The sequence below is a fragment of the Phycodurus eques genome, chromosome 1 (assembly GCF_024500275.1).
Source record: "Phycodurus eques isolate BA_2022a chromosome 1, UOR_Pequ_1.1, whole genome shotgun sequence".
In the NCBI taxonomy this organism is placed as follows: Eukaryota; Metazoa; Chordata; class Actinopteri; order Syngnathiformes; family Syngnathidae; genus Phycodurus; species Phycodurus eques.
In genome coordinates, this window is record NC_084525.1 from 1,859,529 (window position 1) to 1,885,894 (window position 26,366).

The following is a 26,366-nucleotide window of genomic DNA, read 5'->3' on the forward strand; positions in this document are numbered from 1 at the left end:
GTGTGTCTCATGCTTCTTAGGATTTTCTATTGAATTGGGAGTTAATGATTCATCTTTTCCCCTAAACTTAGTGCACAAAAAAACGAGGTCACAGTGCGCAATTACATGCCGCGGCCCACTCGCGAAGCACATCGCTTCCCAGTTTGGCACTTTTGGATCAGATTTCTACTGCTTGCAAAAAAAAAAAAACTCATACATTCCCAAAGGTGATGTTGCAAGCTGGTGTGGCAAATCGACATTTAGGCAAAATGCCTTTCGATTCATGTTTGTTGAACTCGCTGGACAATCTGTTTCAATAGAATAGAATAATAACCTCGCACAATCTAATTTAGCAGAACACCTACAAATAATCCCGCACGGCATTCTTGGTCACACACGGGGGACATTCGCAGTCAACGCGCGAGTCGTGATTAATGCGATGGCGCCTCTTGCCGATAATTCTTTATTAACGGCCCCCTTGCACAGTAGAATAGAAACCTCAGGATTGTAAATAATCAAACGGGAAACAAAAGTGATGGCGATGGCGCACAGAAACGGGCCGAAACTCAATTTACAGTCTGAACTCAAGCGAGGGAATCTTGGCTAAGTCCGGCACGGTACAAACGGTGTGTTTATGTACGCCAAACATTTTGTAGTTCAGCAGAGGTCAAGGCTGTGTCGCCGGGGCTGATTAACGGTGATCGGAATGAATACCCGGGCGAGACAATTAGCCCGCCCGCGGCGAGCCGTCACCCTGCAAGCGCAGTCGTACGCCCCGCTGCACACAAGCGATATAACACTCGTCAAACTAATGACCGCGAAAGCACAATTTGTGGCCTTGAACGCGACATCGTAAAGGATTTTGGAGTCTGGATAGATACTGTAGATGATAGATGGATAGGTGTTGGAGCGTGTCATGTTGTGACCGTTTTCATAACACATTTTGCGACTAACGTGCCCGAGCTTAAGAACTAGTGTGAAACCACAGAAGAAATGGAATCTTACTGAATGACGCCTGCAGAGCCATCATAGCAAGTTGGATTACATACTTTTGGAAAAGTTACTTAAAAGTTCAAATAAATGCTGTTTGTTGAGAAATACATCCCTCATGTGCTTAGTCATCTTCATGTACTTTGGATTCTGGCTTACAGGATGCGGATTTGCAAATTGTGCAAATATTGGGTTTAGCTGTAAGGAAATTAGCACATAACGACGCCTTCGCTGTTGTCATACAATTTTGGGAGTTTAAACATCTACTGTTTGTGCTTTTCATCGCAAAATATACGCCTGCGATGTGCAAAAAGGATTTGATTGACATTCGTTACCACATTCCATCCTTGCGTTGCCCTCAAAAGCAAGGAGAGCACCCCACAGAATCGTGACAAGCCAAAGCAAAGTCATACACGTAGAGCTCATCCGTTGATGCCTCTGAAAATGATGATGATGACTGATGATGAAACTCACGCCGGTTCTTCGGTTCCTCTGTACATAAAACCGACGTGAAGGAGTCTCTCATCTCTCGTTGTGTTCTTTAAAGTGAATCTCTACTGCTGATCAGCCTCACGGCTTCGAGGTGAACAAATCATCATGCAGCGCGGCAGCTGTTTCGTGCGTCTTACGCAAAACCACACACACAGACACGCAAACACGCAACCCGCGCTCCTTATTGACCCATCACTTATCACTTATTGAACTCGACAAATGTCTCTCTTGGCACACAAACGAGCAGACAACTTTTTCTTTCTTTTTTTTCCCCGCCATCATCGTCATCATTCATCAGGAGAGAGCGGCTCCTTGGGCTCCTTTACCGGTACTTGTAATTTCAAAGGCTTCGTGAGAGAGACGTTAACCTCGTCGGCATTAAAAATGGATCGAAGCGCTTTAGCTTTGATCTCGGAGACGAGTCGCGCCCGATCCGTGTCGCCCTCTGCTGGGAGGATGGAGCATTTCACTGGCCGGGCGCCGTCGCTACTCCTTTTTCACCCACGCAAATAGGTCGTAAAAGTGAAGAAGACAATAAATAGACTGCAGTGATAACCTTTGTCTTTTTCAGTCAAACCGTTCATCAGGTTTTGGTTGGCGGTTGGCAATTGTTTGCGCGTGAAACGAGTAGATTCTGTTGAGACACCTCTCGGTGGGTGACGACGACGATGAGCAGCGGGCTGCTGAGGATGTGTGGACAGCGAATGGCAGAGATGAAGATGGAGGCAGAGACGGAACTGGAGAAGACAGAACATGAGAGAGCGAAGAAACATAAATAATTGATGCTCGATCCCGCCTCGCGTCTGCCGCCTGCTGTCGTTGACTTTATTCCAAGCAGAAACATAGCGTGACCTCATTATCGCATGAGGAGAGCAGTGATGAATGGCCTTTTTTCTTTTTTTTTTTAGGTACCTTTTAACAATGTAATGCTATGATATGGATGCAAATTCCTCCACGCCTCTCGCCTTTGGCCAGAGCTGCAAATAAGAGAGCCTGAGGATTTCCGAACATTAGTGTCAGGGCGGCGCATAATTGTCAGATGTCGGTTGTGTTGAGGCAAAATAAATTGCGATACTTAGCAATAATTAGCTACCAAGAGCAAAGGCGCTGTTGATTCCGGTTCCTCTTGTTTATCGGCTATGCGTCGTTTCTTTCAATGGGTACATATTGCGCTGCACATTGGTGAAAGGCAACTGGTTTGAAGTTGTGTTGTTAAAAAAATAAAAACATAAATAGCAGAGCATCTTATAAGTTTTTGATTAAGATGTCAAATTATTATTTGCATACCTGAAAAAAAAAAAACATGACCCAGCGGTTGAACGTTATGCTTGATTATTCATTTCGGACTTCCCAAAGAACTCAGCGAGACGTCTCCAAAGTGGAGTTCGGTTTGAAATAAACCCGTAAAACGTCACTGGAATTGTCTGCTGTCGTTTCCAGAACAGGTGGTCTAGTAAATTGGTTGAGCGGTCTAGCTGTAACATCCATTTACAATATGATGTCATTTTCTCCGTGAGTGGAATGTCGTATAAAAAAGAGACTTAATGCGACTTAATAAGAATTGCCCCGTCTTTAAGCTCATCAAAATCTGTTGGGGATTTGTAAAAACACCTTTGGACCGCAGATTCTTCTGAATCGTCTTGAAACAAAATGAAGTTGTCTGTCATCTCCCAAGACCTCAAGCGTCTTTTGTTCGGCCGCCAGACTGTTGTCGCAGCGCTATTCCGCAAAGCCTTTATTTTCGCTCGTTCAAAACCCGACCCCTCCTCCCTCCCTCCTCCCTTCTCCCTTTTGTTAAGACAGCCTTGCGTCCTACGCCCTCATCCCTCTCTCTCTCTCTCTCTCTCTCTCTCTCTCTCTCTCTTTCTCTGTCTTTTCTGCCGGCCAAGGGCTCAAGCGCTCATGAAGCACGTGTTTGAGAAACCAGCAACACACCGCTGAGAAGAGAAAAAAAAAAAAAAAAAATAGTGTAAGAAGCTTCTTTTTTTGCTTTTTGGCCACCCTCCTCCTCCGCTATCATTTCCTTCCCACCCCCCGTCTCTCTCTCTCTCTCTCTCTCTCTCTCTCTTTTGCCACATCTGTGCGCTGACTCGGCTCACTGGCTCACTCACGGCCGCCTCAGCCGGCTGAGGGTGTTGACACCGGGACCGCTACCCGCTGCCGGAGGATTAAGCGTGCTTCGGAAAGACGGAAGTCTGCTTTGTCGCTTCGGGCTGCTGTCCGCTGCGAGGGTCCGCCTCAGGGAAGGGACACATAAATCCGTGGACCGAGACAATCCAAAGGAATGGCTGCTCAGGGAACCGTAAAAAGAAAGAAAGAAAGAAAAACAGCTGATGACAAACTGATGAAAGCGGGCAGAGAGCGAAGAAGTGATTTCCTGTAAGGACCCGTCTGGGAACACGATGACACATAGGGTCACGGTGCGATGAGAGCCTTTTCCTCTCCTTTTTGAAGTTGGGATTTTTAGACCTGGCGATGACATTGCTTCAGGAGGGCTCCACAAACCTCCACGTCCGGCCGCGTTACACTTTTCACCCTCGTTGAGTTATTTTCATGTTTGGCTCATCCTCATGGATCTGACATGGTGACCGGATTTCGCAATCCTCAACTTTTCCCGCTTTTGAACACGTCTTCAGACATTATTAAAGTGCAGAAAAGAAATAGTAACATGCCCAAGAGCACATTTTGTTTTTCTTCATGGCATCCAGCTGTTAATCTGCTGCAGAGAGGAGCAAATCGTTGCGGATGAGAACAGCGAGCTCGGAGGTTCCACGGAGAGCTCGGAATAAGATGCTGGGCTCTGAGGGAAATACTTGCCACATGCCGTTGGTGAGCACCTTTTAGGAGAAGGGAATCCCCCCCGATCGACTGGCGTCTAAACGGCAGGACAGTCGCTGCAGGGACAGAAAAGGATTCCTGTTGGACTTGAACTTTTCCATGTGGCTATATTACGACTTGCACCCTCCTTTTCTTTCTTTTTTTCACGACTCGGAGGCATCGCGGTCTAACGCTCTCGTGCGCATATTTACAACTACATTATCACCACCCACTTACGCCATACATTTAAATTCGCTGTAAGTATTAACACATTCCTGCCACTGATACATTTTCCACACTGGAAGACCGTTAGGATTTCCCCGAGGGGCTGCGACAGGATGTAGGCAGTAGAAGGTAGCATGGACAGGCGGAGGGCCGAGTTCAACAAGTCCCCTTCTGTCAGAGCTTTTCCCCACACGTGGATCTTATCGTGTTTGAAAACGCGTTGCGGCTGCCAATCTCTGCCGGAAACCATCACCGTGTGGTGATGGTTTCACGCACCTGAGAAGCGGACCGATTACAGTTGTATTTTCGAGTCTTTTCTACGTTCGCCGTCGCTCACCCGACTGCCGTCATTTTCTCCAACGGGTCTTTGGGCGCCTCTCGACGCCCCCCCCGCCCCGTTGTCTCCTCGGCCGCCCTGGAAGAAAGGGGGTCAATGGAGTGGACCATGGCCGGGTGCCATTACCCCTCGCCGACACCGCCGGAGCGAGACCGAAGGTACCGGCACAAAGTGTCTCTGGTGGTGCGCTACTTCATGATCCCCTGCAACATCTGCCTGATCCTGCTAGCCACGTCCACGCTGGGATTCGCCGTGCTCCTCTTCCTCAACAACTGTAGGTCGATGCCATTTTGTAACCGATCGCTGTGTTTTTGCTGATGTGAGCGGCCCTCGCGCCCCTGACTTGACGCCGAACAAGAAATCAGCGCGGTCGGATTCAGTTCGGTATGGCGCACGACTGTTTGCGTGTCTTCTGACAACCGTTGAAAAGGACACGCTTGTAGACGACTTCAACTGCTCTACTTTACCGACACCCTTTTGTTGAGGCGCCGCGTGCAGTCGTCCGCCATCCAATGGCTGAAGCGTGCTGGAGCGCGACCTAGTATTGATCGGTCTCCAATGAACGATGGCTTCCGAAAGGGAAGACGAAACGCCTTTTAAAGTGAATTACGACAGTTCTAATTACGGTTTGGGAATGAGAAATTATGTCGGATTCGGTGCAAATAATTAGTCATTAATTATATCCACTTTGCAGTCATTACAAAATATACAATACTGCTGGTTTTTTTGGGCAATTTCCTCAACAAGGATTGTTCTGGAAAATGTATATCTTTAAAGCTACTGTGTGTATAGATTTCCAATCCTTCAGTTTAAAGTGGCGCCACGGTGGGGGACCGGTTAGCGCGTCTGCCTCACAGTTCTGAGGACCGGGGTTCAATCCCCGGTCCCGCCTGTGTGGAGTTTGCATGTTCTCCCCGTGACTGCGTGGGTTTTCCTCCCGCATCCCACAACAGGCACGGTCGATCGATTGAAGACTCTAAATTGCCCGTAGGTGCAAATGGTTGTTTGTTTCTGTGTGCCCTGCGATCGGCTGGCGACCGGTTCAGGGTGTACCCCGCCTCTCGCCCGAAGATAGCTGGGATAGGCTCCGGCGCGCCCGCGACCCGCGTGAGGAGAAGCGGCAAAGAAAATGGATGGATGGATGGAAGTTTAAAGTGACTACTGATGTTCTGCTTTGTGAAAGTAGGAAGAAGACTATTCACGTTGGAGACGAGTTTTCAGTCCCAAAACCAGTCGGCTGTGTAACATTTGCTTCTCCTGCTGTTTAATCCTTGCGAGCCTTCTTGCGTCTCATGTTGCATTTTGGGGGGGGTAACTGGGAGACGGACAGAATGTCACACAATGTCGGTCAAACGTCACTTCTTCGACGTGGTTAGGGGAGGAAATTGTGTACCGAAGAGATAGATGACGTCGGCATGTGATCCGAGTGTGACCGCAGCTGTACTCATTCGTGTCGTTTACACACGCGCGCTCGCACGACATCATAGAGGAAAGCGGCAGACACACACACACACACAAGAAACCCCATACGTCTTCCCGCACATGGCTAAATGTCAGCCTCAGACACGTATTGATCCGCTAAAGATATTGGCTGAATGATGTTCATGCGGTGACATTCACACAGGCAGCCAGTGTGTCAAGAAAGCGAGATGGGGGAAGACGAATATGTTTATGAAAAGACCTTATCATGTCAGTGATGACATGGTTTTTTATCCCCCCCACCGCCTCCCCCCTCACCTCTTACTGTATCTCTCCGAATACGACATTACGGTTGACATACAGGCAAAACGTTGGGGGGAGTAAAAATGGAGTTGGACTCCCTTTTTCATCTGGAAAGACTTTCAGGGTCTGTCCAGGGGGTAGCCCAACTGTGTATTTCATTCTTGAAGAGGTGTGTGCCAAAGCTTTTGACCAGACACTTGACATATGTGCTGTATATTTATCTCCCAGCGCTGTCTGCCGCTCCTCCCCGATGGAAATAGGCTCCCGTCATGGCTGAAGTGACTGGGACAGGGCTTCGGCGACACCTCGTTATCCGGCCTCGTCTTTCCACTCCCCTCATGTTGTTCCCGCTCTTTCCCCCCCCCTTAAGCCCCCAGCTGTTGACAAGCAATTCTCTGTCAGCCTCGATATAAAAGACGGCTGCGTCTCAAGCTTCTTGGAATGTCCGCACAAACGCTTGTGGGGCCCCGCATAAGTGTGTCGCGTTGCTGGTTTAATTCGTGGGTTTTGTGGTCCTCATTATTCCTCGCCGTGCAGAGTCACCCAGAATGATGTCAGGGTGTGAAATGTGGCGCTCTGCTTAATGAGACAGATGAAGGTTTGAGTGAATTGTGCACTCCGGCGACCTGCAGCACGAGGATCCGTGTATCACTGAACAGATCCATGCTGGCATCGGGCTTGTTCTTATGTGAAGGCTCGCTCCGTTGTGCGTCCGTCCCTTTGCAGTCAACATTCACATCTCATTCACATTTCCCAACAATTTTTTCCTATTACAAAAAATGGAAATAGTATGATGTGTTTTAGAGTCAAACTGACATAGAACCCATGCAAAACCCATGCAAGTTTTGAAGTACACTTTAAACATTCAACTTACGCTGCTGTGTTTTTGCTGCGACGGCGTGAACTCTGACATTTTGTGCAGCTTTAAAGGGATATTCATTCCAAATCTTTTTTTTTCTTTCTTTTTTTGAATTTGAATTCGAATTCTGTGGTTCAAATATACGAGTGTCAATCAAAAGTATTTCAGATGAGTTACCTGCTGCTATTTGCAGAGATCTGTTTTATGCGCAGAACATCGTGGCTCACGTTCAAATGCTGTCTGTTTATAACAGTATGCGTGTTTGCAACACGGGCCACAAATCGTATCCCGCGCTACAATTTTGGTAATTGGTTGCTACTTAATGAACAGGTTGAGTCCACGAGTCCAGGTTGTGATTGACTTGGACCTTCACTGTAATGATCATGTGTTCCCTATATTATAAAGGTATTAAGAGCATAGTACAATTCTTTTTTTCGAGGTTTTAAATCAATAAATAAATAAATCCCCATTATTTTTCCAATTCCTTTTTTCTCCTTTTTTTTTTTTTTTTTTTTTTTTTTTTAGGGGGAAACCAACCCTGAAAAAGCTTATTGGCGGTTTGTCCTTGCTTATTGAAGAATCTCTTGGGTTAAAAAACAAACAAACAACGATAATACTAAATGCAATTATAACGGGCGTGAATTATCTGTGGATCGCCACTATTCGCGGTCCGGCCTGGTCCCGGCCCCTCTCGTCCCCCGTGAATTGCGGGGGTCAACTGTATATTGTTATTTCCTATAAGCTGAACTTCCAAGACAGTGCTATACATGACATTTGTTGACAAAATGTGTCTCAATTACAAGCTCTCTCTCTACTGCTGGATTTGAAAGGAACGTATTTTTTGCTCTTATCTCTTTCAGACAAACCCCCTCACTTTACACCTGCTCAGCCTCCTGACGGTAAGTCTTCTTTGCTTTCTCGTCGTTCGCCTCGGTCGACCACATTGGTTTTGCGCATGTCAAACTGAGCGACGACCCAGAAAGTTGGCCGCAGTCATTCAAGTTCAGGACCGTTGCCCAGTCTCGTTACCTTATGTACAGTACAACCTCCGGTGTCCTTTCGTGATATTTTCAATTGACTCTTTCATCCACGAATCTATCTATTGGTCAGTGCCCACGTGGATCTGTTATTTTTACAAATTATTGACCAATCTCAAGTGTTGAAAATGGCTTGCTGTCTTTGATAATGTGACATTAGTGGCTCAACAAACATGCTGTTTTCATCGGGGGTCCTAAAGCGTTGTTGGTTTTGGCCCTGTGAAGATTCCACTCGAAGCCAGCGATACAGTAAATCTAAACGTGAAAAAAATAAAAATAAATACATGTGAATTATCTTTGGACATTTTTCTTGGTGTTGCTCAGTGCATTTCAGATAAATATTCGTTTGAGAATTTAAATTCCCATCCTAAACATGTATCAGCATTAATTGTCTCAGGGCTTCTGACTGTGAGGGACATCATGATGATTGCTTCAATTGAAAGGTTCTGCTTTGCAAGTGTGACTGATGTTTAATATTTGCTAATGTATCCCCATGGTAGGATCTCCTAGTAGAATACAGCGTCTGAATGCTTTTAAGATCGCATAATCCACATATTTTACCCCATTCTACAGTGTTTTTGTAGTTGTTTTCTGCATTTTTGCAATCTTTAATGGAAGCCAACTCATCTCTGTTTCAAGCTTCAGCATGAATATTTACCAGCTGTAGCACAGTGCGAAAGTGCTTGATAGATTTTTGTTGTGTAGTTGTTTTTGTTTTAATGCCCTAGGCTGGGCTTTTGCAAGCTCTGAAAGGTAATGGATCATCCTGCTTGTTGGTAGACACCAAAGCTGGGTGCCTAAAGGGCAAATGAGCCAGGAGAGAATGCTTATTATTATTATCCCAGCCAGACAGTAGAGCCTGCTGAATTTTACATTGTGCTTCTTCCTGCCTCACATTGGCCAAATCCTTTAAGTGATAGACCTGTGTCCAATCAGAGGGATGTTGTCCTCTTAAGATTTTTAAGATGAACTTGACAAACGGCAAACAGTGACTAACCTTTGAAAAGCAAATATTGTCGCAGAATGTGATTCTCTGTCGGGAAGTCTGGCGTGCACCGATCTCATTTTACTCACACAAAAGAAATAAAGTCCTCCTGATGGACTGAGCCTCACCATTCAGCATGTATTTTCCGTGTCTGGGGGCACAGTTAGTTTCCACACAAGTCAAGCGTTTAAAAACTGCTGCTAGCTCTTAATTACCTTTCCAATAGTTCCGCAGGCTTTCTATCAGCAGCCAATGTTTTTTTAATATCCCAAGGAAAACAAAAAGGCCAGTCTCCAATCAGCGTATTAAGCCTGTCTGGTGGGATGCTGTTTCTGCGGGTCATTTAACGCTGGGGAGATTAGTGAGACAATTAAAGTCTGCCTCAATTGAAGAGTTGGCCACTATTTGGAGGTTTAGTAGTGGTGGAGGAGTGATTTAGAAGTTGCTCCCCAGCATCTGAGGGCTAATATAACCATGCCATTAGTCAAATCTGGTCCAAAGAGCACAAGCAGGCCTTCCACAGAATTTCTCCTCCACGCCAAGGACACTCCTGTCCCTGGTTCTTAACTCGTTCACTGCCAGCCTTCCCAGTTAACATGGATATGTGACCTCTAAAGCCGTCAATGGCAGTGAATGTGTTAATTACATGAAATAGAAGACAAGGAGCATGCATTTCTTAACAACCCAGTTTTGTTTTGGAACTGCTATTGATGAGACGTCCTTTCTGGTCCAGAGATTGTAAATTTCTCGTTTGCAAATTACAGCGAGAGAATCCTGGGTCTTGGGGGACAAATTACCCCGGCTCTTAGATATTTATGGTGTGGGCCACCCACAGATGAATGTGGAGTCTCCCTGAATGACCTATAATCACCAGTCCAAACAATGAGAAAAGTCACAAAACAGCATTTAATTGGCTCCGCTCAGCCCTGTTCTTTACTGCCTGTTGTCTTTTAATGATAAGACAGTTGTTAGATGTTTGGCCAAAGCTAGAAAGCCCTGCTAATATGCAGTTTGGGGTATTAGGAGTGCACTTCAGGAAGTTCTTTACGGAAGACAACAAATGATCTAACTTCTTAATTTCGGTGCAAGTGCTACTTGTAGATGACCTCCGGCGTTTTTGTTGTCATCTGCGTAGGTTAGGTTTTTTTTTCTTATGGATAATATTTCAAATTTTGGTAATACATACTGCTGGTCCTAAAAAATGCTTATTATATAAAAAGCAATACATACTGCTTATATACGGTCATTGGCAAACGTTTATACAAAAATGCATTCATGCAATGTCGGTAGCAGTAAAGTGAAACTAAATTCAATTAGAATCGGATTCATATTTCAGACTGTGTTCACACTTGTAGTTCAATACTCTGGTCCAGACCAAAGCGCTTTGTGATGATTGAATGTCTCGTTTGAGTGCGGTTCACCTAGTGCTCCGACCACTATTGTGATCATCCAACATACAGTTGCCCAGTAAAAATGATACGTATGAAGACATAACCTGATTTGGATTAACCTGATGAGCACTAGGGATGCATTATGCGATACCGCTTTTGGGACCATAATGCTGTCGGCTGTGTTCGATTCATGTCTGCTGGTGTTTTTACCACCTGACCCTTTTCTTTAAGACGTCTTGGTCTGCTTGAGTTTTGAATAATAGTGTCCAAAGTGACCCAACGAATCGCACAAAGCAATTGCACGATTATTATTTGAAACAAACCGTTGTGTGAACGCATGCAAATTGAATAATGCAAAATGTTGCATGTATGTAGGAAGTGGAACACTATATATCCCCCCTTATGGAGTCATAAGACGTTCTGCACTTGGATCTGGTTGATTTTTACCTCCTTTTAGGTGTTAACAGCCTCGATTAGTCGTTCAGTCTTTGATTTCTGAGATGACAAATATTTGCCGCGAAGCCTTGGCGGAGGTCTGCAATCTTTTGAGGGTTTCATTCTGTTCCAGTATAAAGTTGATCTTTCTGTGGTTTTATAGTGTGCTTTTGTAAGTGTAGCCTTTTTGCGAACGGCTCTCCTTGCAGCAGCCAGTTTTGGTGTTCAGCAGAGTTCTCCAAAGTTTGTTCCTGACTGACAGAAAAAAGTGACCGATATTAGATTTGATCCACGGCAGTGGGAGACCTGCAAAAACAAAAAAGCGGCTGCATGCTTGCTTGCAATTTGAACACAACACTATGTCCCATTGAATAGAACTTTTTTTGTCAGCTGTGGGATACTACAGGAACCAAACACTGCACTATTAGAAACCCGAATGGAGGGGAGCGGTGGGGTCGGTGCACACATTTAAACATATATAGACAAATTTGCAATTTATTCTGCCTGAGTCTTTCCTACGTTGTTGGCAATACGCCTGACTCACAGAGGAGCGGAATTAATTATAACTCCTCAGCCTATCTTAATTAAATCTTTTCACATCATAGATTTCTCACAACAGAGACAAAATATCTTCGGCATCTCAGAGGCGGGGTGGATTTACTGGCTGAGAAGGTCTCACATTAAGTTGGCAAATTGATGCCGTTGAAGTTGCCTGCCCAGAAATAGAAATTCACTGAAGTGTTTTGGTGTCTGACCCCTGTGGAGGCATTGACTCCACCGAAACAAAGTTGAATGCCCTTTCAAAAGTACACAAAACTCCTGGTCAGGGTGCTCTGTTTCATTTCATGACCCCAGAATACGCGCCGTGTTTAGGATTTGCTCGCTGGACTAGAAATAACGATCAATTGCAAATGAATTGACCTTACATTTGTTTTGAAAGGCGTCTTCCTCCCCTCTCCTTAGTTTAGCAGCGATCCGCTGCCAAAATACTGCAAATCGAGACAGAAAAGTAATACAAAATAATATTTAAGGTATTGTCACATACAGTTTAGTCCGGCAGTTGTCGATGAGGCTCATTTCAAGACCCTGGACCGTGTAAGGATCAAAGCAACTGTGGTCTAAAGTGAAAAGAAAGCTTTTTTTTTTTTTTTTTTTTTTTTGCTGCTTATCGAAGCCTTTGTCACTCAACGTGGCGTTAAAAAGTGGAAGTACTCATTTCACCTTGACATATACTGCAGGGAATTACCATGTGCTAAAACGCTGCGGTTGGGTTCTTTCATTCATGTTCAGATGCCGACTCCTTGCCTTTACGTTCCTCCTTAATAATGATCATAATTAGTTAGTTTATTCTATTAAAGTGAGAGTTGTCCGGGCAGTGATGGCTCTGTTTAAATTGTTGGGTGGTGTTGAACCAAGTGGTGAAAAAAAGCGTACATATACACACGCACGCACGCACACAGAAACATAACCAGCATGACGAATGTCAGCGTTAATATGTTAATTACAGGACAATATGTTGCTTAGCTTGAACAACGTGTCTTGCCATGTCAACGTGCTGTTGAACAATATCGTATTCTGATTTCCTGCTATTAACGGACTCCTTCATCGCAGTCACTGTTTTCCGTAATGAGTCTGTGTGAAGTTATTTAAGCATTTAGAGCAGTGAAGGGAAAAAGAAAAAGAAAAAGCTCTCTCTCATGCAACCTTGCTGCCTCAGGTTGCATTGAAGACAAAGCTCTGCGATTCAATGCTCTCTGTTGATAGTTTCAGTAAAGTCATTTCAGAGATTTGTTTCGAAATACATTATACATGTTCGATGATAATTGCAGAAAAACGTGCAATGACTGAAAACTATGTAGTACTCAGTTGTGGAGACACAGCTTTAAAGAGTTTTATTATTATTATTCTTTTTTATTTTTTTTTTAAATCAATGCCTAGTGAAACACTTCACTTCGGGCATGAGTCCCACCTCCATCACTATTTAAGAATTTGAACGCCTTCGTTTGCATCATCGGTTTTTCTGCACAATTGCGCAGTGCACTCGCCATGCCTACCACCCGAAAATGGATCTTGTTTTCGGATAGTCTGCCGGTGTGGCCACTTTAGAACACCTCGGAAAGTTGGAAGAGCCGGGGGGAGAAAGTCCACCGCGACATGCCGACTGCCTTTTTGTTCGCGATAAATGCGCGCACGTCACAGAGAGAAAGGCGAACAAGCGAGGAGGGGGGGAAAAAAAATGAATCAAACGTGACTGTCAGCGTGTGGACAGGGCTTTCGCGCTCGTGTGGCCGCTTTCGAGCGCCTCATTATCACGGCGTGGAAAAGCCCTGTCACGATTCTTACAATTTTGCATCGTTTCCCCACTTTAATGTTTCAGATCATCAAACAAATGTACATATCAGACAATAACCCAATTATTATTATTATTATTATTATTATGATTTTGCTATTATTACCTGCACAGGCATTTCAAATAATAAGCAACAAAACATTTTGAGTCACAAGGCACATCAGAATCAGAATCATCTTTACAGTTGACTCTGGAGTGTTCCCGCTTTAAGCACGACTCCGCTGAGTTCCCATCTACTTCAAGTGTTGCATGACAGCCAAATAAAAAGAAAAAGGCATTCATCTTTTTTTGTCCACTGAATTAAGCTCTTACAAGATATCCCGATGTCATGCATGACGGTAGTTGGAACTCTGCGGTTTTGTGTGACTTTAGATGCGTTTTCTTCTGAAGTTCTTACAGGTGAATGGTGAATTGTCTTCGACTAGATTATTATTTTTTGAAATCACTTCAGGATGCCGTAAAAACATATTTTCTCTCTGTGTGTGTGATATATTACTTGGCGGCTGACATGACAACCACTATGTGTTCGGCTGCGCACCATCGCAACAAAGCAGCGTCATGGCTCAGCAGCATGTCACTGACGCCATTTATGTTCAACCCGTTCACAGCACAAATGCAAAAACACGCGCTCACACACACACACACACATATATATGCTGCTTGTAGCCCTCTCTAATAAGATTTACGACAGCAAAAAGCAAGAGTAAGTCAAAGAAAGTAGGCTGGTAAATCACTATTATGGGAATGTTTCTGCTACACGTTTTTTGTTTTACACTTGAGTGTATAGAAAGGCATCAATAAACAAATAATATATTTGCTATTTGTGCAGAGACAATATATTGTTTGCTGCCATGTGACACACACACAGCTAGCCAGAAGCAAAGTGGACGATAAAGAAACATTATGTTGTTTACCAGCTTGTCTGCGCCTAAAATGACTTGACTAAACATCACCGGGTCTTGTTTACAAGCATGTAACTTATGGCCCCGAAATGTGTGTCCAAAAAATGCTGAATGTGCCGTTACTTTTCCATGAGTGTCATCAGTATCGTATCACGTGGTTAGGTTTGGACACTGAACTGGTGAGAAAAAGAATGACAAAATGCTGAATGGGCAGGGATCGGCGGAGACGGTCGTAATGAGTTAATGCGCATTATAGAGTGGTCGCCAATGTTCCCGGAAAATCAAGAAGAAACAGAAGTCGATGTCAGCAATCTTCCTCTAATGTTGTTCTACACAGCCGTAGTCGCTCCAAACACAATAAAAGCAGCACTACTGATGGCGCTAGTAAGTGCAATCTATGAAACGGTGGCGCTGTAACACTGACAGGCTCATTTCAATTGTGCTTTTTACTCCGTGAAGAGTGAGTTGCTTGTGGTCATAGTGTGGCAGGCATTAAAAAAAAAAAAAAAAAAGTCTTAGGAAATAAAAAAAAAAACTATTCTAAGTGAGGAGGCGTGTGGTGGTTAAGCCTTTTTCACCCTTCTCCGTCTTTATAATTAGGAGTTAGCCTCAACAGTGCAAGTGCTGTTTGTGTGTGTGGTTGTGCGTGTCTATGTGCTATTTTAAAGAAGAGGACGCAGTTACACTTACTGAAATTTGATATTTGGTCCAAGCTCATTACAGAGACAGAGCACATCTTGGGTGGAGCTGCACTCCTACCTTGTGGGCGATATATACTGTAAATATACTTGAAAGTTACAGTAGGTAATAACCTGACTGCAGAATAACAGCTTTGGCACGATGCGGATGCTCCTCAGGCTTGTAATAAGAAAGCACTATCTCTGTTGTTGCCATGGTGACACCAGTTCAGATGCACCCGCGGTCTGTAATATTGCTGGACCAGCCTTGGCGGAGGTCTGCGCTTGACCAGGTGCCATTTCTCAATTACTGTGGCTTGAACGTCCGGTACAGCTGACGCTCACACATATACGCAAGCACGCATCCGCACACGTTGTGCAGAATAACAGTGTGAGAGCTTCCACTTGTGATTTATTAGCTGTGACATTAGCCACTGCTGCCAGGAGACTCCAATTCTCCCACAGCTGCTTCCTGTCACCACATTGCCGTGACACCAGTAACAAGTTTCCTACTTTGACGTTGTAAAGTTTGTGTTTTTTCCCATTTAATCTTAATCATCACTTGCTTTTCTTTTCTTCCACGTCTTACTTTTTACCGGTCGGTCGGTGATGTGATGAGGATGTGATTGCAAGTGATACGTGTAATGATTGGATATTAGGTATGAATTGAATACAGCTGAATTAAATCAGTTATGGCAGAAAGGTTACATAAAAAAATCGAAAGCAGAAAAATGACATTCCTCATGTTTCTGTAAGTCTTCATCCTCAGGCCTACGCGCGATCTCTACTGAGATAACTGTGACCTAAACGGCAAGTAAAGCAAAGCAAACGATGCACAATACTTCCACACAGTTGCGCAACAATCGACAACCCCATCTGCAAAAGCACATATAATATTAGATGTGTTTTCACTGACAAATGCAAGTGGATGACCTCTGGTGAATTGGATGTGTCTTTTCTAATTCAGTTTATTAGTGGAGAATGCAACTTACGCATACGCACCCACACATATGCTGTCAAAAATGCAATTTACCGCAATTTCTCGTGTTTAATGTGCACCCATGTATAATACGCACCCCCAGAATTTGTAAGATGTGTACCATTCTTGAAAAAACATATGAAGGGCCAGGCGAAACACATTTAATTTTATTTTAATAGGGATTCAAATTAAACTGTCAAGCATTTCAGAAAAGCATTATCATTCAACAAAACATAACCATCAGTTGTACTTCAAAACAACATTTCACAAATTCTGCCTGTGTATGTAAACTTAAAATCACAATTATACACACATGAATATGCAGTCATACGAACCCCTGTCATATTGGAATGAAAGTGTAGGCTACACCTTTTTCATAACCTCTAGGTGGCGGTGGCATATTAGAATGAAAGTGTACACCTTTCTCTAAATCTCTAGGTGACGGTGGCATATTGGAAGGAAAGTGTACAGCTTTTTCATAAACTCTACATGGCGGCATACATTTATAAAATATGAAAGTTTTGTTTTTCCATTTTCCCCTATACCTATGTATAGTGCGCACTATTGACTTTTTACAATTCTAATTTTTTTTTTGGGTGGGGAGGGGGGGGGGGGGTGAGTGCACATTTTGCACGAGAAATTACATACAGTACATCATCTCTGTGCAGTTTTCTAAAGGAATGAGGGCAGCCACAAGGAAAGCTAGTCCCAACTTGGTGACCACGACTGCTGCAGTTATTCAGCAGCTCACTAAACAAATTGGAAAGAAATTGTACTGATATGATGATTACCTTAAGCGTCGGCAATCGTTTCAAATCAGCAGGATTCTTGCAGAGAAAAACGAACAAACAGACAAACAAACAAAAAAGGAGTGTAGAAAACTTTAATTGGGAAAGATCTGAAAGTAAATAAATTTGACCTCATTCGAACTGCTCTAAGTGCGAGAGGACTGCATCTTTTTTCACAATTGTCAAAAAAAAAATAAAAAATTGTACCGGCATTACCAGATAACTAGCAACCCTTTATTGCTCAGTGACCGTTTTTGTCAATGTCTTTATGTCCCGAAAGTGTTCTCTGTCAATTGACTGTCTGTTGTCGTACTAGAGCGGCTCCAACTACCGGAGACAAATTCCTTGTGTGTTTTTTCGGACATACTTGGCAAATGAAGATGATTCTCATTCTGATTCTGATTCTGATTCAGTACTCTGCATGTAGCAAGTGGATACCCTGCATGGGCCTTGTTCCTCTATTCTAATCTCTTTCCTCTACTAAATGGTTAAAAGACACACTGCTGAGCATCCGAGTCAGACCTACTGTCAAAGAGGCGGAAGCCACTACTTTCCTGAAACGGGTGTTTTAGTTTCATTGAGTTTTAATGAGCAAGGAGAGAATTCCGCTGAGACGCTTCCCAAGATGACATGCAGCCCATTCGGTTCATGAAAGGGGATTCAAATTGTACATTTCTGTATGTTACATTCAATACAAGTTTTAGATTGAAATGGAAATCATACAAAAAAAAAAAAAAGAAAAAAAAAAAAAAGAGGAGGTTTTACTAGGATAGACCAGGCTGTAACCAATGTACGTTATCCCGCGTTAAGTTTGTCGGGGTGAGTGCGACACATTCCGCATTGAAAACGCTTCGGATAAAGATAGCATGAATATGGGTCCGTGTTTCAGTACAGCTGAGACTTTGGCGATAAGAGAAACGCAAACACAGACGGGGGAAGATAAAAGTGATTTTAAAAGATTCACAGATTGTCACAATGCATTTGCCTTGCGCTTCGGATTTATTCCTCCTGCAAGTTGAAACTCTCGTTCACTTACCTCGCGGGTTTGATCGCTTCATTTATACACGGCACATTTTTTTTGTGTATATATGACGGCGCATTGCAAAAAGAAATTTCTTCAGCAACCTTTACAATTGTTTTAATAACATCATTATATTTTCATTTATTAATATAATCATACTACTACTACTGCTGGTGCTGCTACTACTACTAGCACTACTACTATAGAAATATACATTATTTATAGTGCAGGTTATCTTTTTCATAGTTATATTTACCTTTCTTTGCCAAATGTTTTGCAGCATTGCGCCGAGGTGAACGGGCTGAATACAAATCCTGGCTCCATCTTGGTGTTTCGTACAACTACAAGTCCAGCTTTTTGCTAGTAATTATGAAACCTCTGTGGACAGGAACTCAAGGATAGTCATGGATTATGAAGGATTGCCCGTGCGTTGCATAAACTAATATTGGCTCTGATTGGCTGCATGTGCGTGTTTGGTTGCGTTGGTGGGTCCTTGTGCTCCCGCCTGAGGGCTCAACAGGAGCTCAATGTGCTGGGGAAACATTGCGTTATTAGTATTCCTCTCCTCGGGACTTGTATCTCTCACACGTCCACAGCAAGAATGATTGTGTATTGTGGGTATGCATGCGCTTGTGCGTTATTTCAGTCTGCAGTCGGAATTTGGTACGTTGTGGAGACGAAAGCATCCCGAGTAAAGCAGAGATGATCAGACTATTTTTAGTTAGAGAGCTGGGAAATGTATGAATTATTGAAGCCAGAGCGTGTGTATGAATGTGTGTGTGTGTACAGAGTTGGAGGAGTTCTGAGTACAGAGAGAATCCCTCTAAAGATTAATAATAAAACACTAAGGTGTCAAAGAAAAGTGAAGAAAGAAGTCTTTGGGTGTGTTTATGCATGAGAGAGTATCATTACATACAGTGCTGTGAAAAAGTCATGCTATATTTCACTTTTAGCATACAAAAACAATAAATAACTGGGTACGGTTAGAAAGATTTCACCAAAATAGATTTCAGGAAACTTTGCAGCACACTGGCTACAAAGTGAGTACCCGGATGAAGTTGCAGATACTCTAGTGTAGAAATATCTTCACAGTTTGACTTAGTTTGAGTCAGTAAGGAAGGCACATCCGCCTCACAGTTCTGAGGTTGGTGGTTCGAATCTGACTCCGGTCCTCCTGTGTGAAGCTTGCGTGTTGACCTGGTGCTTGTTTTTCGACGGTCATTCCGTCTTCCTACCAAAATCCAAAAACATGCATGTTAGGTTTATAGAAGGCTAAATTGTCCTTATGTGTGAATCTATTTGTTTACGTCTATACGTGCCCTCTGATTGGCTTGTGACCAGTCCAGGCTGTAGCATGCCTCTAGCCCAAAGTCAGCAAGAATCGACTACAGCTCACCTGCAACCCTTGAGACGACAACCAGTACAGAAAATGGATGGATGGAGTCACGAAAGAACCAATGAAACTAGTCCACACTACCAAGAATCATAATGACAGGGCCTGTCTGTATGGCATCGTCCATGAACCAGGAAGTCGAAAAAGCAAGCTGCAATACTGGAGAATAAGGATGATTTGAAGCTCAGCAATACGCATCAATAGTCAGTATTTGTAGTGCAGTGATGAATAGTGCATAAATGTATAATATCCAACATAGGTTCCTGTTAACAACTGTATGAATGTAACAAGCAAAACACACAATTAGAACTTTTCTGTCACCAAGACGAAATGCCCAAAATGTGTTGTATTGAGGACTACAACGGTGGTTAACTCAATAATTGTGTGTGTCACTTTCCAAGCCACACATTTTGTCTGTTTAAATTTGTGTTAATGCTGGTCTCTCAGCAGTCACGCAGTCGGCTCCATTTGTGGCTGATCATTTTGCAATGATTAGCTTGTATTTCATCCATTGCTGTAATATCCTGGTTCTATTTTCCATCACCGACGAAGGCGTCAACCCTGACCCGCTTCAGATTGGTCTCATTTGAGAAAAGGAACAGATCGGTCGAAGCTGTTTACCCGCCTGCTTGGTGTGTTATTAAATACTATTCAGTATGGGGCGCAATAATAATCGAAGAGAAATAGATCAGACTGACAAAAGGGTGTGATATGTGTCCATTCATCTCTTCATCAGCAGGCTGACGAAAGATTGAAATGTGATCCAGGAGGACTTTATTAAAGCAGTCTCCGTTAGCGGTTGTGTTATTGCGCAAAGGCTCAATTTTAAACTCTTTAAATTGAACACAACCTCCATACTAACACACAAAGCAAGGTTCAAAGGTCACCTCTGCTAATTTCCAGTCCAATTTCCAGGATGTAAATGGCGAAATGGCCTCATGTGACACTTAATACTCCGGTTATGGGTGAAACATGAATATGGAGCAGTCCCTGCTGGAAAAAGAGCACACACACACACCACGTACACACACGCGCACACACAAATGTCTGTCTGACCAGTCACAGACCCCCACCCAAACCAGCTGGAGATCATCTGCTGAGAGGTTACGGACATTGAAGAGTCTGAACCCACCCATCCTAATGCACTATTCATGATGCCCTTTCCATTGGCCCTGCCACTATTATCTCCAGAGCACACGCACACACACACACACACACACACACACACACACACACACACACACACACAAGCATCATGAACTGGACCAAGCAGAACTCCCAGACTATCTGAGGTATTAAGACTGCCCATGTTATTAGTGTGTTTGGTGTGTGCAGTATTTACACACACCAGTAAGTGCAAACTAGTGGGCTTTCAGTACAGGATGCAAAGGTAGAAGAAGGGTAGCTGGGTTGAATGTGCACTGTAAAAAAAAAAAGAACTTATAGAATTTACCCAATAAATGTAGGGTAACAATGTGAAGCCTCTTTCATTGAATACATTTCAACTACATATATTGGGTGAAGAATACCTTAATTCAATAGCTACAGAAAACTTGGATAAAGTTTCCAACACAGTTGCGATTACATTCCAACCACTAGGGTTGGGCATCGTTTGAATTGGAGCGATTCCGGTTCCGGTTCCGTCGTTCGGTTCCGGTTCCAAACGATTCTCGATTCCGATTCTTTTAGGGGGCTGGGTCAAAAAAAGTTTGCGTGGTTTAAATAAAGGGTGTCCAAATTCTGAACATCCATTTTCTTAGCAGTCCGCAGCATAGGCTAAAATGAACATTTGACTCGAGGTTTTTCATTACCAGTATCAACATCAAACTTATGAACTAAAAGGGCCCAGGTGGAGACAGGTTTGAACAACGAGATGTGGAAGGTTGGCTGAATCTTTAAGGACTGTGGAAGCTTCAACTGGACGGAAGTGGGATTGATGATTTTGGTAATTGGGAAAGGGCCAATGAAACAGCGAGTGAGCTTACGGGATTCAGTTTGAAGCGGGAGGTCGTGAGAAGAAAGCAAGACAGATCGGCCCGCCTTGTATGCTACATTGTAACGAGCAAGCAGTGATCAATTGTCATCCACAACTAATTACCCGTTACAACTTCCAGGTTGGGACGACCACGCTCCAACTACATGCGCTGATGCGCCGATGACACGTCAGCTAATTAATGCGGCATGCTCACGTCACGTGATGCATGTTGTAGTACCAATGGCTTTTGGGTAGATTTTAATCAATTTTTCTTGGTAACGCTTTTTAATGACGTCAAATCGTTAGTGGAGGTAAAATTGACCTTATATTTGAGGGTACCTTACCTATCTAAAATAATAATGTAAATTTTAGACGATTATTATGGATTATATTTATCACCGTCCAAAATTGTTTTTTTGCACTGTGCAAAGGTGCTCGGTGGCCGGTGGTTGATGGATGCATTCATGGTGGGTGAATGCACATTTAATGGATGGACGGAAAGATAGATGGACTGGATGAGTGAATCGTTGGATTTCATGGATTAATCCATCATTGATTAATTTGATGTACAGATCTGACTTCATAAATGGATCACTGGATGTCGTTTATCAATGACATTGATTGATGGATGGATGGAGGAAAACTCATTTGATGAATGGCATTTTTGAATGATTAGATAAAATTAACATGAAGAGAGATTATTCATTCTTTATTTGTTCATGGATAACAGATGCAACGCTTGGATTGTTGGGTGGATAGAAACAATGAATATAAATAACCTAATGGATTTAGTATTTGGTTTTAATAACTGTATTAATGAATTGTATTTTATGGGCACTGGATAGACGGAAGCATGATGGCCGGATGGATGATTGGATTAATTTAATGTGTCTTGTGAAAAAACTGATTTGCTGGCTTGATGGCTTTGGATTGATGGTCTCAGCGCCCTTTGCACAATGGTCATTGCACCGGAATATTGCAATATTAGTCGTTCGAACTGCTCTAAGTGCTAGAGGACTCTGCATCTTTTTGCACAATTGTTTTTTGTCAATGTCTTTATGTCCCCAAAGTGTTCTGTAAATTGACTGTTTGTTGTACTAGAGCGGCTCCAACTACCGGAGACAAATTCCTTGTGTGTTTTGGACATACTTGGCAAATAAAGATGATTCTGATTCTGATTCTGATTCTGAATTGTTAGTTGGTTTGTTCATTGCGTGAATGGATTATTTGATATTTATGTATCTCAGCAAATGTAGCACATACACAATAGAGTGCTCACTGTTTTTATGTTGTTATTTTTTTAACCAAGGTTATTATTAGCGCTCATATCTTTATTCCACAGATATTCATACTGCCACAGCCAACACATCTCATCATATGAATGGGCCTATATTTAGTACTTAAATGATTGTACTTAATGCATTCTGGCACTCCATTAAATGGAAAGTGAATCTGATGCAATCTTTGCTTCAAGGCCACTTGGTGCAAATGTTCTGCCTCCCTGTGCAATGACAAACACTCAACACACAAGCGTCAGTAAACCACTTGCTGCTGTCCACACTTCCTGGGGGCGTTTTGGAGGTAGCGCCATTAGCAGACGAAATAGGAACACTTACTGTAAATATATCACAAGTTAGGCTTCTTATCAGACCAAAACTATTTTGCAAAAGAAGTGCATTTGACCTTCATGGATTATATTAATACACAATATTATTTTCTGATGTTGTTTGTCTACTAGCAAGTCTTTGGTCATATACAGTGGAACCTTGTCTGTGACTGTCTCAGATTTTGAAAGTATGTTTACCATTAGGAATTAAAAGAAAATGTTATGTGCAACCATTCAAAACGGGCATAAAAGTCTCAAAGTAAGTTCACCGCAGCTATTAAATAAAAAAGGCGAACTTAAATGCAAAAGATAAAAACAAACAAACAAAAAAGTCGCTTAATTGTGTAAAAAAATTAGTTCAACACCTTTAAAAGTAGACCACTAAATACAAACTCTACATTGTCTGATGTGTAATGATTAGACTTTACACCAATCTGATCGGCTTGATCAGTATCGGCCGATAATTAGCATTTGATGCCGATCGGTTTTAATGTCATAATTCGCCGATCCGATCGATGACATCATTGATCGGCTCCGCAAAAGACATTTACTCCGCGTCGCCGTCATGTACAGTACATTTGAATCCAAAAGCAAGTTTATTTTTAGCCTTGTTGCGTGTCTTTTGATGTCCTTTACAATCACTGGGCTTTGTCAAATCAAACTCGACCGGATACACTCGTTACCACGGCCACAACAACAACAATGGATCGCGCGCGCATTGTGTTGGGAAGAAGACGTTCGTTCAAGGATTGCTTGATGTATGTTCCCGTACTTTTAATACGATACGGCTCACAAGCAGGCAACAAAACGTTATCTAGCCTAGCAAGCTAGTGCTAGTGCTAGCACTAACGGTTGTACGTAAACTTTGTTGGCGTTCTGCTGAATCAAGCTCCAAAGTTACGGTGTGTGTGACGTAATTTAATGACAATAAAGTCATTTAATTACAGTAAGTTAGCACCCATTATTTCAGTTATGCTGTAATGTTGATTTGACCTGACTGACTAGAATACATGACCTGACGAGAGAATATTTTTGAAGATACTCAGTATACAGCACCACAAGTCATTTAAAAAGACACATTGCTCCATCCTGCGATCAGATCGGTGATCGGTTATCGTTTTTTTTTTTTTTTTTTTTTAACTCGCTGATCGTGATTGGCCCCAAAAATCCTGATTGTGTAAAGCCTAGTAATGACGTGTATGTTGACGCTTTGATTGAGCCTGCTTACTTCTCGTAACTTCCCGTGTATATTTTTCTTTTTTTAAAAAAATCTTCTCACGATCCTCTCTCAACACCCCCTGTCGAGGCTTTTCCTTCTTTGGTCCCCCGAAGAAGCCAAGTAAAAAGCAAAACAATAACCAAAGTTAATCTTTTGACACGCACCGAGTTCATGTCTCGTGTCAATGTGCTGACTTCTTGCGTGATGTCGAGCATGGTGGTTCAAACTCTGAAGTTTTGTGCAAGAGAGAGGAACATTTTTCATGGTTGATTATTGTATTTGATAAAAATGAGATAAAATACTATATTGAGATTGTAAACATTGTCAGACAACATTCAGCAATGAAACACAAATTTGATTTCAAACAAAACATGCTATCCACCTTGCGTTTGCTTTTAGGACATCTTTTACTTTAATTTATGGAAAGTGGGAGCCAAACCGACAGTGTTGCATTTGTATTTTTGCATTGAGTGCCGCGTGCACATTGTCTCTGTTGTGTTGCTACGGCTCTGAGTAGCTTGCCCACTTTCACAACTGCCTTTTGTTGTGTGCCGCATCCATTTAGCTGCTCTATTCAAAACAAACTGAATAGGCTATGTTCACAGTTTGAACATGGAAGGTGAAGCTTATGAGGCAGGAAGCGTCCTGGCAGTCCAAATCGTATCAGAGAAGCAATCTACTGTATGTGTGTAGTAAACAAAAGGTTCGCACAGAGGAAGGCGTGGCGTTACGCTGTTATGACTCCTAAACGAAACTTAGGCTTTGGAATTGGATATTGCACGGTAAAGTTCAGGTGCAGTGCAAAGTGTCCCAAGAGGCCTTGACATATGTTGAGGGTACCTAAATATCCATGGCTATCCGCTGACAGGATTAATTAGCCTCCAGGATGTGTCATCGGCGCTAAAGATGGTGAACGCACCTTCCTGGGGAATCACATAGTCCGTGGTAATCAATAAATGACTACCGCCCCTTTATACTACATTCCTTTTATGCAAGCGACGACTACAGAGAGTGAGCGTGTTGCTGTAGAGACAATGAGCAACATTTATCTGCATCGCCATATGTTGAACATCGGGAGCTGCGGAATCACTCAGCCAAAAAGCCTTTAATAGATGAAACATTGCTGACATGTATTTTAAACGGATGTCTCGTTTGCAGGTGATGTGCCACTTTGCTGTACATTAAAAGGATTTTCCATATAAATTGCTCGGCGTAAGGTACGATAGATAAGCTCCAACGCAAAAACGTGCAGAATGGGAAAGGAAGGCAGCCGCTAAACGAGCCACTCTCTATTTCACGCTGGTATGTTTATATGTGCATTTTAATGGACCGGGAAGTTCAGCTTTCAAGCAAATTTTGCATATGCCAAGGACATGTTAACAGGAAAAAAAGACGACACAAAAGACGAAACAAAAGCAGACGTCTACAAAACTTTGTTTGCAACTTCCCACACATATTTTTACAAGATTAATAATGCATTTTAGAATGACTAGGAAGTCTTCAAAGGACATTGTCAATAAAATACAAATATCGGTATATATGTTATAATTTCGATTAAGGCTCGGACTCAGGATCTATTATCCCCACTCGCTATTCGTGAGCACGTAAACCAACAAATAATAAATCAATTTGATGTGTTACTCCTTGTCGACAATAGTCCAACAAATTAAAAGTCTAATTTCATTATTTGAAAACGAATGGTTAGCAGATCCGTCTCAAAGTTCTGAGGAGTTTTGAGTTCACATCCAGCCTCGCCCGTGTGGAGTTTGCATGTTCTCCCCGTGCCTGTGTGGGTTTTCTCCGGGTACTCCGGTTTCCTCCCACATCCCACAAACATGCGTGCTAGGTTCATTGAAGACTCTAAATTGCCCGTAGGTGTGAATGTGAGTGAGAACGGTTGTTTGTCTATGTGCGCCCTGCGATTGGCTGGGGACCAGTTCAGGGTGTACCCCGCGTCAGCTGGGCTAGGCTCCAGCACGCCCGCGACCCTAGTGAGGAGAAGCGGTTCGGGAAATGGATGGAAAACTAAACCAGTGAGAGAGTATGCTGGCAAGTTTTGACTTCTGACTGACACCGTTTTAGCTTCGTCTCCATTCCGAAAACGTTTTTCTTTTTAGTTTAAAATGGTTTACTTTAACGCTGATCCCTCTCCGTAACCCGGTCACAGGTTGAATCCTGGCCGGTTCT

General features: G+C 43.0%; 1 protein-coding gene across 1 annotated transcript in view; it reads left to right on the forward strand.

Moving 5' to 3' along the window:
* agrn (agrin) overlaps window positions 1-26,366 on the forward strand; it is a 248,631-nt gene that overhangs the window by 84,347 nt on the left and 137,918 nt on the right. Inside the window, 1 exon segment of the mRNA XM_061671858.1 lies at window positions 8,282-8,320. Coding sequence (XP_061527842.1) covers window positions 8,282-8,320 — 39 coding nt within the window.